Genomic DNA, 11,847 nt, shown 5'->3' with positions numbered 1-11,847 from the left:
CCTTCCTTTTCATAACCATATTGACCATTCCAGTGCACCACACATTTCATTGATTTTGTTGTGTTCTCCTGCAACACCTTCAGTGCCATTGGAGAAATGTCAACGAACCAAAGTATCACATAAATCCCTCATTTGTGCTATTCTTATCATCATCTATACCATGATCTCTTCAAGCATTGTGATGATTGTCTTGTGCTTTGGCCCCAATATTCAAGAATTGAAAGTTTAAGCCATATTGTTGTCAACACTGTCACAATTGCTGAAATACTTGAAATATACCTTGCACCACCTCTCTTTGTTATAGTATAGCAGATCCTCAACTATTTTATCTCCTAGTTTCTCTATGTGATTAAGATATTTCTTTAACTCTTGTTCATAATTTGACCTAGTACATCTCCAAAAATAGTTCCTTCTCTCAATGCCTCTCCATTTTTTTTGACCAGTTTGCTAGGATGTGCCTGGCACACATCCTATATTCTGCCTGTGGGAGGATCTCACTGATTGCTTTGTCAAGTCCCTACAACATATGAAAGATAAACATTTAAAATATAAACAGTTAAAAGAATAAACAGATTAACAGATTTGAACAACACATTTAACATAATATAAGTTACCTTCTGCATGTCTGTAATAACAGTCAACTTTTTCCCAACTCCAAGCTCAAGATAATTCTTTAAAAGGTTCACAAACCATCTCCAATTAAATGTGTTTTCAACTTCAACTACAGCCCAAGCCAATGGCAACATCTGATTATTCCCATCCTTACAAACAGCCACAAGTAATTGCCCTTTACATACACCTTTCAAAAAACAACCATCAAACCCAATACACCTCCTACAACCATCCAGGAAGGCCTTCTTCAATGCATCAAAGCAGATATAAAATGCTACAAACATTTTCCTTCCATCTTCATGTGTTTCTTCACTAAGTCTCACAACACATGTGCTGCTTGGATTAGTCCTGAGCAGCTCATCTCTATAGTCCAGAATACTGCCAAACTCCTTAACATGGTCTCCCATAATCTATGTTAACACAATATTCTTGGTTTTCCTTGCAATAGTCCTTCCAATATACACTTCTAATTCCATTTGAACTAACTTCTGAAACTTAAAGATTCTAATATTTGGTTCAGAAATTATTCTCTCCTTGTATCTTTCTGCTAAGTACTTTGAGTTGCACAGTTTGTTCTTGGTAGTACCATTGCACTTGTGAAGTGGATTATAGTTCTTCACCATAAAATCTTTTGTCTTAGAATCATAACTAGCAAACAAGAGCCATAGACAGCTAGCACAACATTTTACCTTCACCCTTGTTGGTTCATTAACATACTTATCTAACTCTACATGTTCATCAACTGCATATTCAGTAAGTGCTTCTCTAAACTGTCTAACACCCTCAAAAGAAAGCCCAATTTCCCAAACAATTAACTTATAACTAGGATCAAAGATAACCCTATTTTGCTGCATTCTTCTTGCTCTTACTGGCTGTTGGACTTCATCTTCACCTTCATCATAAGCAGTTTCATCAGGATTTGTTTCAAAACTAGCAGCTTCATCTGAGGGATAATATGGCTCATCTCCAGCAATCTTACCCTCTAAAAATGTCTTCTTCCTAGCTGCATACTCATCATATCCTACATCTGGACCCTTTTTACCTAACTTGGCATGTCTAGTTTGAACCTCTTTCTCTTTTCTCTTCCTTCTATGCACCTTTTTCTTCTCTTCTCCTAAATTCCTATACTCCTCATCAACATCACTACCATATTCTTCTTCCCCTTCATCAAACAGCTCTTCAATTTCTCAATCTGTACTATGGTCACTACTTTCTACATCAGTTTCAACTAATGGAGTATCATCAAGATTAGAAGGACCACCATCATCCCCACCAGGCACATTATCAGCAGTAGGGACTCTATTTTGTGGTTCTTCAAACCCTACACCTTCACTGCCCCCAACACTTTGATCTATCCATTTATCAAAAGACACACTAGATTCCCCACACACTTGGCTTACATATTCAATAGCTCGAGGGACCATTAATGCTTCATCAACAGAGTGGGACACATACACTTCAAATATATCCTCATTTATTAATAGAGGCACAATACCCATAATATCCCTATCAGTTAAATTTTTTACCAAAGTGCTAGAATTAGGTGGCCTCACATAAATGTCACATGTTTCACAATTATACCCATTTTCTTTCACATAGTCTACAAACTCAAAATACGAAAATCTGTCAACATCAATATTAAAGTACTCTATCATAATACCTCATTCGTAGTTGATAGGATACTGTTGTAACTGACCTCCATGGAACATCCTCAGTGTAACGAGCTCAAAAGCCATTTCTTCGAACTGAAATCAGTAAACAAGAAAAGTGAATGTAAATATTTTTTTACACTTCAAAATCGACAAGAGATTGAAGAAAACATGAAGAACCTACAAGATAAGCCAACGATCTTCAGTATCTACACTCTAATCGACGAGATTTGGTGGAAAATCAACACTAGGTTTTGACTTCATCAGCCCTTTTCTCGTTTTATTTAAAGAGAAATGAGGTCGGGTAAATCAGCCTAGGGTAAAAAATAAAACATAGCGGGTCGGGTATTTTAATTGGGTGGATTTTTAGGTAATGGACCAGATCATTAAAAGGGTTTGAGTTCATTAATGACGTGGCATCACCAGAAAGAGCGTGGCTCACACTCGTTAGTCTTTAACTGGTCTGGGGTCATGGAAGGTGAAACAAAATTCACTTCCAATGTGTTTGGGGTTTAGGGGGGGGTGTTTTTTAAACGGGTAAACNNGGGGGGGGGGGGTAAAAAGAACGCCCGTTCAGTTAAAGTGCTCAAACTTGTTTTTTGGACAAGTTCAATGGCTTTATGTATTTTGCCTAATATCTAAATAAAAATAAATTTAAGTTGTAATCATTGCATAACAAGACCTACATTGTACAACATTGTTATTCACATAAGAATTCATCCATAACCAATTTGTAAGCCAGAAAGTGTTAACATTCAAGTTTGTAAGATCACATAACAAAAAATGTAACACTCAACAATAGTTTTTTCTTTTCTTTTAAACTAATGTCACCGTTGTGGTGAGAGGTTTGACATAGACATCAACCTGTATATTTAATAACCAAAAGGTAAATACATGTAGGATTGGGACAACAACTATGTCCACCTCCTGGAATACAAAGACAGTGAAACCATCTACAAATGAGTTGCTCATGCTGCTACATGGATCTCTATTTGATCATAACTAGTTATTCTTCTCTTTTTCAACAACAACAACAACATACCCAGTATAATCCCACAGTGGAGTCTGGGGAGGGTAGTGTGTATGCAGATGTTACCCCTACATTGTGGAGGTAGAGAGGCTATTCTTCTCTGTTTCATGGAGATATAATTCTGCATACTTGAAGAGAAATAGAAGACTACAGAGCTACTGAAGAAACACTAGTCTTTCTAATCCTTCTAAGTCTAATAAATTTGTTGTTTCAAGTCAATAGAATGCTCTGGACATACTCCACAAACCAATAAATGCAGAAACCATAATCCCAAAGACATATGGCTTTCCAACAGCACCTGATGATACGGACCTGTGCAAAGATGGCACCAATCACAATTACTATCAACAAAGAAATTCATACAAAAATAATACTGATCGTTATCATGTGAAATAAACTTTAGCAGCTCTAAAATAAAACTAGCCGTCATGATTAAAGACATTACTTTTGGAATCAATATCTAGAAATACTTCTGAATCATGTTGATAATTCAGAAGAAGCAAAAAGGAAACACGTTTGGTGTCGACTAGGATTAGGTACTTTCATGTGCAGTTAAACATTATGCTTAAGCAAGGAATTGACAGACAATGTGTACGCTATACTCTGGAAACAGCATTGAGTGACACTGATGTGAAACAGGAAAAAACGAAGGATGAAGGAAGCAGCAATGTACATACTGAATAAAACTATTGGAAGGACAGAAATTTTTATTAAAACCGGTAAGCTTAAGCATCTGGCCTGAGTGATGATATTTACCTTGCCACTGTTGACTTAGATGTGTTGAGCCCAAATCCAAAAGGAAACAGTGGATCATAGTGGGGGTCACCGACGTTCATTGGAAGTTGATCTACAGTTTTGAACCATGTTCTTGGAAGTTTTCCAGTAAATCCATAGTCCCCAAAGAGAATATCAGTGATACCTTGTCCTTCACTACCAGGTAACCAGGCTGCTACAAGTGCATCAATTGAAGGTAGATATGGTTCAATCACAAGCGGTCGACCAGATATGATGATTACAACACACTTCACGGACGGGCAAACATGGCTAATGACATCAGGCCCAGAATCTGCTATTGTGAGAGTAGGACTGTCTCCTGCCGTCTCAGCATAAGGACGCTCGCCAACAACCACAATAGCATAGTCAAAGCCACCGGAACTAGCATACTTGCTGTCAGGATTCTCAACATAGGTGACTTCTGTTCCTGGATCTACTGCAGACTTTATTGCACCAAGGATGGTAGTCCCTGTTAATGAAGTTAATTCTGTTCAGCCATCTCTTAGTGAAGTTAATTCTGTTCAGCCATCTCTCAACTCTAGTCGACTGACAATAGCAAATGGTTATTTGTGTATTACCCACATTACTTAGTCTGCTGCAGTTTCCAATAACCACCAAACTTTAGAGTCTATAACATTTTTCCAAATGATTTTTTGCACAATTCAATTATATTATGAGAGAAACTTTTATACTCAGTCTGCTTGTTTTTTCCTTGTCATGTTATGGTGGGGGTGGGGAGCTAATTCAAGAAATTATAAGGTCAAGTATTTTTCGAATTTTCTATTCACAGGAAGTCATTAAATGTATTATTAGTGGTCTTATGAAATGCATCAGAAGATATAGATTGACAATACCTCCTGTATTGTCATTACCACTAAACCCCTGCCACGCAATAGTCCATCCACCACATTGAAAACCTAAGTTATCAGCATGGCTACCAGCGACCAAAATTTTAGACGCTTTCTTAGGAAGAGGTAGCAATGGGTCATTAGCAGTTTTCCCATTCTTCAGCAGTACGAGAGATTTCCGCACAGCTTCCCTTGCTATGTTCCTGTGTTCCTGATCGCAAACCAGGGGTTATTACAACCACAAGAGCTGAATTTCACAATTCAAACATTTAAAAGGTATACCTCAAACTATGGACACATGCACTGAGTAAATGAGGCCTGAAATGTAAAGTATCGCGTGTTAGTGACCTACCTGGCTCCCCACCTCTTTGATGAGGCTGAAATCAGTGTAGGGGTTCTCAAAAAGTCCCATGGTAAATTTAACTAACAAAATCCTCTCCACTGCATCATCAATACGAGCCATTGGGATAAAATTGTTCTTGACAAGGTAAGTGAGATCATTGATAAACTCGGTGAAATTATATGGGACCATAACCTGCAAATGACCAATTTGAAAATATTCCTGATTTAGATTGAACCCTTAAAATTTCTCAAACACAATGCAGCTGAATATTAATTTGCTCCAGCTCTCAAAGTACTACAGCAGTTGTCAGAATTTAGCTGAATGTTGACACTAAAAAGATCTTACCATGTCTATTCCAGCTAGAATGCTACTCTCAACTGAATAAGTGTAGTTGGCATGAGGTGGAGAGGTAATCCTGTCAATGCCTTCCCAATCTGAAATGACAAAACCCTGGTAGATTATCAACATCAATCAGTAATATCACCTTCAAATGGTGCAACTATAAGTGATACAACATAGTAGGCATGAGCCAACACATTAAATATCAAAACTATATTTCGGAGGATGTTAGTTCCACATTTCTGTACTTCCAATGTGAAAAATAACTAAGTAGCCGCTCCATTCTATATTTTTCAGACGAAGGGTCTGCACACTTCCAAATTGACCACTGAGGTTTATTTAATATCATGTCATTTTTAGAACACTACCTTGAACTTGAGTGTGCCCTTGAGAAATCCAGTAACTAGATCATGGTTTGCATGCATCTTTTGGCCATTCCAGCTGGAATAAGAAGCCATTACTGTAGCAACACCTTTGATAATTGAGTCGTCGTAGGCGGGCATGTGGATACTTAGTAACTCATGCATGTTAGTCATGGTGTTATTCTCATTAATACCCTTAGTTGTGCCCCCATCGCCAACAAAGTGTTTTGCACAAGCAGCTACCTTATTCCTGAAAATCAGGAGAGTTGGTGGATTATTACTCAAGGGCAATCCTTTCACTGGCAGATAAATTCATAGAACTTTGAATTTAATTACTCAAGAATCAATATCAAAATGTAAATATAAGATCTTAACTGATTCATAAAAGGCTCATCAAATAATTGATAATAACAACAAAAATAGGCTTAAAAAAATGAAAAACAACATTAGTATAAAGCATCTCATATTGGACCTCATTGCACCCTAGTGAGAACAAGCAATACTAAATAGCAGTCAAGGTTCTCATTAACTTAGGTTGGACAATTCTTTGCAGAATGATGAGGAAATTGACCGTATATATAAGTTCTAACTTTCAAAGAGCAGCATATGAAACAATACGTATGGCATTGCCTTCAAAGTTTCCATACTTTCCAGCAACATAAGGTATGCCCTTCCTCGATTCATAAGGAATTTCGCCTTGTAACCCAATTATAATATCTGTCATTTCTCGAACAATCTTGGGATCTTCACTATAACTTTCATAACAGCGGCCCCACCTAGGATCTCTGCAAACCTGGCCACAGAGATTTAAAGAAAAACTTGAAAGTTTACAATATGAAGTAAAAAGAATGCCACTAATTGTGACAAGATAAATTAGAAATTTGATGGTATCACCTACGGCGATGCAAGGAGCAAATGCATAAGGAATCCCTGTAGCTCTGACTTCAAGAGCAGTAGCAGCACCAATCCTTCGCATGAGTTCAGGGTCCCTGAAGAATAGATATTCGGCAGAATGTTCAGATAAGACCAACATCTTTTTTTTAAGAAAGCAAAAGGATAAGGCCAACATCATGTCACCTTGAACTGGGAAACATTTCCAAAAATGCAAAAATGATCGTAGATGATATCAGAAAAAGCTTTTGAACATATAATACATTCATAGTTCCAAGATACAACTTACATATGAGACACAGTTACTGGGCTTAAGTTATATGAATTGCGATATATCTTGAAAAGTGATGTCATTTAGCAGATCTGTCTATTAACAGCCAATAAATGGCTGATCCTAATGTTATTTTCCCAAATGAAATTATTAAACTTTTTCAAGAAAAGAAAAATGAAGCTTGAAATTATAACTTGCATCTGTCAACACTCAACAAAGAATGTTGTACTTTAAGAAAACATACTTGTAAAATTTCATTACCTAGCAGCTCCAAGCCCAATGTTATGTGGAAATATGGTGGCATTGAAAACATTGTTGTGTCCATGAATGGCATCAATCCCATATATCATTGGAATCCCAAGGCGAGTTGACATAGAACCATTTTGGTAGTCATTCACCATATTACCCCAATCTGCAGCAGTAGCTTTCGGAAGTGGCTCACTTCCCCCACCACTTAATACACTCCCTAAATTAGAATAACCGAACAAAAACTTCAATTTTCTGTATGTCATGCCCACAAGATACGTTAAGCAAAAGGGGGAGAGCCTTTGATTGAGATTTGACGCCCTACATCTAAATTTTTAAACACAGGAAAATACAATCCATCTTTCATCTCAAAAAAGGTAAATATCATCCAGTCTATTTCCTAGTTTATTTTGACAATGGGGTATTCAGAAAATGTTAGTAGTTACTTGGTTCTTAAAAGATATTCCCGGAGTTCATGTTTTGCTGTTAATTACTGCTTCATAACAACTCCCATATCAGACTCTGAATATAAGTAAACAATTGTAAGATACATGTTGTTTGCAGTTGATTTGCACATAATAATCATTTCTCCAATCACTGGTTTTGCACTTAATAATCATTTCTTCCAATTACATAGTTTCATTTATCAAAAGGTCCTAATCATTAATCAATGAAAGCCAAGACTGAGGTATAACAAAGTTGTGAACATGCGTCCGAAATCTATTTTCAGCCTTTTCTCCGTAGCGTTCTCTAGCTAATTCAAATTTCAGTGAAGAAACTAAATAAGTGAAAACTGAAAAGGATCTCACGTTAGCTCAATTTCCCTTATTGCTCTATTCATTTCAGCTCTTTCGCATACTCTTTCTACTTATTTCTTATTCCATTCAATTTTGCGGTTCCTGATCTTGTAGTTGAATTGCCAAATCTGGAGTAACCATGTATGCTCACAACTATTAAGCTGGAATTATCAATCTCCAACTATTAAACTGAATCTCAAAGAAAGTAACTGCTAGTAACAAATCATCATCAAGAGATGCAAAGAAAAAAATAATGTAAAGTATACAACTATATGGATGTGAAATGTTCCTTATCAAAAATACGGATGTGAAATTATACTAATGTAATTCATAGGGAGTTTAAACTCAATTTCTCATAATAATGTACTTCAACCTGACATTATCAAATCTATAAGAAAAGTAACACGCAGCAACTAACAAAGAAAATAAATGCAAGAAAAAAAACACTAACAAATATGCAAATGATACTACTACTACTATATACTTCAAGCTTTCAAAACAATCTTCGACATTATTTCAAATCTCCAGAAACTAACAGTACAAACCAACTAGAAAAACAAAAAATAGACGCAAAAGAAACAAATGTATAGCAGAAAGAAATCTACAAACATGGAAATGATACTTACTCATTCAATTTATGTGATACATATTCCTTTTTAGTCTGCTCCAAAAAGAATGACACACTTTTAAATTTAAAAACAATTAACTTTACACTTCCTATTTTACCCTTAACCAGAATCTTTCACAGCGACACTCTTTACAGCGACACTCTTTTATAGCGACACAAATGTTATGACATGTTTAAGGCCCAAGTTTCAAAAGTTATATAACAACACAAATGTTAAATCATATTTAAAAGCACAAGTTTCAAAAATTTTAAACTTTGTGTCAATTCAAACTAAGTCACATAAATTGGAACAGAGGGAGTAATGCTACAGAGATTTGAAAAGTTACCAATATAGTAATCTTTCATGACTTGGATTGTAGCACTAGACCTATCAATCTGAGTCATCTGACCAATCTTTTCTGCAAGGGTCATTCTACCAAGAAGATCTTTAACTCTAACCTCAACTGGTTGTTTTGGGTCCTTATACTTCATGTGCTTTTTAGCCATTGCAATCTTGCTCCAACATAGCAGCAGAGTCACAACCCACAAAATCCAGCTTTTCTTACCCATCCTCAGCACTGTAATAACATACAGAGGAATGTGATCTTAATAAGATAAAGCTTGGATTTTGATTGAATACCCAGAAAAATGTAAGGTAAAGGGTGCAAGAAAATGTAGAATTTGAAGGTTGGAGTGGAAAGTATAGGTGGGGAAGTAGCAGAGGAAGTGCTTATTTTGTGGAAAATGTGGGTCTGGTAAGTAAGCTGAAACTTGAGATATTCTTTGACAAGTTACACACTTATATACGGTCTCGTTATATACTCCAAATATTTAGTTGAAGTTAATATGTGAATATTTTAATACATTAATTATTTAAGGATAATTTAATTTGTAATGAGAGAATTGTTATATTGTGATGAAGTATGAATAAATTATTATACATAAATTATTTACATTTAAAGTTATTTTGTCTTAAATTTATTCAATCCCTACATTGTCTAATGCTATATACTGTAACTTATATTCTATTTCGTATAAAAAAAATAATAACTTATCGTATAACTTTATGTTGAGTATTATTTCAATGGAATGGACCAAGTGACCCCTAAATTGCTCTTTAGCTTTTGTATTTCTTTTTTTGGTTAAATCTCACATTTCTTTTCTAAATAAAGATGTGAGGTTTTCGAGAAAGACAGTTTCATGTGGGAACTAAAACCTTTATACGGAATAGCCTGTCGTAGCTCATCGAGATTTGAACCAAATGCATGTTCCGTGAGAAATTCAAAAATAGGTAGATTTACAAATTTAAAAATAGCCACAGTTTTAAAAGTAATCGAAATTTAGCTAATTTTTATGTAAAGATAAATTTGAACCAAAAAGCTGTTCAAAATCCGGAAAATACTCCAGCATAATATACTGGAACTCCAGCATATTATAATGAAGTTCCAGCATAAGTATATTGGAACTCCAGCATAATACAATGGAGTTCCAGCATAATATACTGGAATTCCAGTATAATATACCGGTCTAGTATAATATGCTCGAAGTTCATACACATGTGCTCCAATCTCCAGTATATTATGCTGGACCGGTCCCTGTAACAGCAAAATAGTGGTTATTTTTCAATGACTCTGCAAACACTAGCTATTTTTGAATGACCAGTCCGAAAACTGGCTAGCTCGTGCTATTTTAACGCATGTTCTTTGTTAAAGCAAAAATTCTCATACAATTTATGGCCCCGTTTGTTAATACATTTTTTTTCCTTTTTAAAATTTTCTTTTTTCCAAAAATGTGTTTGTTCATAAAATTTTACAAGTTTTTACTAAAATCTCGAAAATAAATTTTTCAAAAATCAAAAAGTGATTTGACCACTTTTCCAAATTTTCAGGAATTTTTTTTTCTTCAGTCACAAAACTGCAATATTTTTTTCAAGTTTCAAATTCAAATACCATTATTCAACTTAACTCCAAATACCTTTTTTTTTTTCTAACGTCCAAACGCCTACTATAGAAGTTACATATAGTCACATGACTCTCACATGAGGATTACTCAAAAGTCAAAATATTCTTAATCTTGCAAGAAAATCAAGAGATTACGCGTAGATCACAAAAATAAAAGAATAATACTCGCACTTGTCAAGAAATTAATTTATTATATAAAGGATTATTATTCAATTAGAGGAGAAACTTTTTCTTCTCTAAGTAATTCTCAGTTATAAATTATAAAAAAAAATTGAAAAGAAAAATTGTATTTAACTAATAAAATGTCCATGCATTACATGCATTACTAATCCCTGCATTACTAACACACCTTATTCCGTATTATTCTTATAAACCCTACCAAACGTTTGGTTTGAATACGGCTTATGCCGGGATAAGTTGTGCTGGGATTAGTTATCCTGGTATTGTTTTTCATCCACGGTTGGTATGTTGTATTAAAAATGACAATTGCATAATTTCTAAGAAGAAGGAATAAGTTATCATGGCACTAATTACTCCACCTCTACAAGGTATAAGTTATCCTGATACTAATTTTTATCCCGGGATAACTTATACCAGGTTTGCTAAGCAAACAAAGTATTAAGGTGGTATTAATTTTTTATACCAGCATTATACCTTCTTATACCTCATACCAAACGACCCCTCAGTGTAAAAAGTACTGCATTTGTTTTGTGGAATATTTTTTGAATCTATAAGCAATTATGAAAATTTCCCTTTATTTTTTTGCGCATGAAGAGATGGAATTTATAATGGAAATTAAGGTGGATCGTTACAAACCTGAACTAATCGCGATGTTTCACTTCCATGCAAGTCTTTGTGAAATTGAAATAAAGCATTATCAGAAAACATGGAGAAATTCAAAAATAGCCAGATTTACAAGTGGTTATTCAAAAATAACCACAGTTTCAAAAGTAATCGAAATTTAGCCACTTTTCATGTAAAGATAAATCTGAACAAAAACACTGTTCAAAATCCGAAAAAATACTCCAATATATTATACTGGAGTTCCAGTATAATATACCGGTCCAGCATAATATACTGGAAATTGGTGCTCCAATCTCCAGTATATTGTACTGGA

General features: G+C 35.0%; 1 protein-coding gene across 2 annotated transcripts; it reads right to left on the bottom strand.

Annotated features, from left to right (window-relative positions):
* LOC109234023 (beta-glucosidase BoGH3B-like) lies at positions 3,010–9,540 on the bottom strand. 2 transcript variants are annotated; one of them, XM_019399841.1, is made up of 10 exons: positions 9,117–9,540; positions 7,381–7,585; positions 6,856–6,946; positions 6,605–6,750; positions 5,964–6,207; positions 5,602–5,706; positions 5,266–5,448; positions 4,920–5,124; positions 4,048–4,534; positions 3,010–3,603 (listed from the first exon to the last, which is right to left on the bottom strand). In XM_019399841.1, the coding sequence occupies exons 1-10, from the start codon at positions 9,337–9,339 to the stop codon at positions 3,507–3,509; spliced, it is 1,986 nt and encodes a 661-aa protein (XP_019255386.1). In that variant the 5' UTR covers positions 9,340–9,540; the 3' UTR covers positions 3,010–3,506. The 2 variants fall into 2 exon arrangements, with proteins under 2 accessions (XP_019255386.1, XP_019255387.1); XM_019399842.1 differs by lacking the exons at positions 7,381–7,585; positions 9,117–9,540 and having other exon boundaries at positions 6,852–6,943.

The sequence above is a fragment of the Nicotiana attenuata genome, chromosome 11, assembly GCF_001879085.1.
Source record: "Nicotiana attenuata strain UT chromosome 11, NIATTr2, whole genome shotgun sequence".
Lineage (NCBI taxonomy): Eukaryota > Viridiplantae > Streptophyta > Magnoliopsida > Solanales > Solanaceae > Nicotiana > Nicotiana attenuata.
This window is presented reverse-complemented; position numbering and strand designations above follow the sequence as displayed.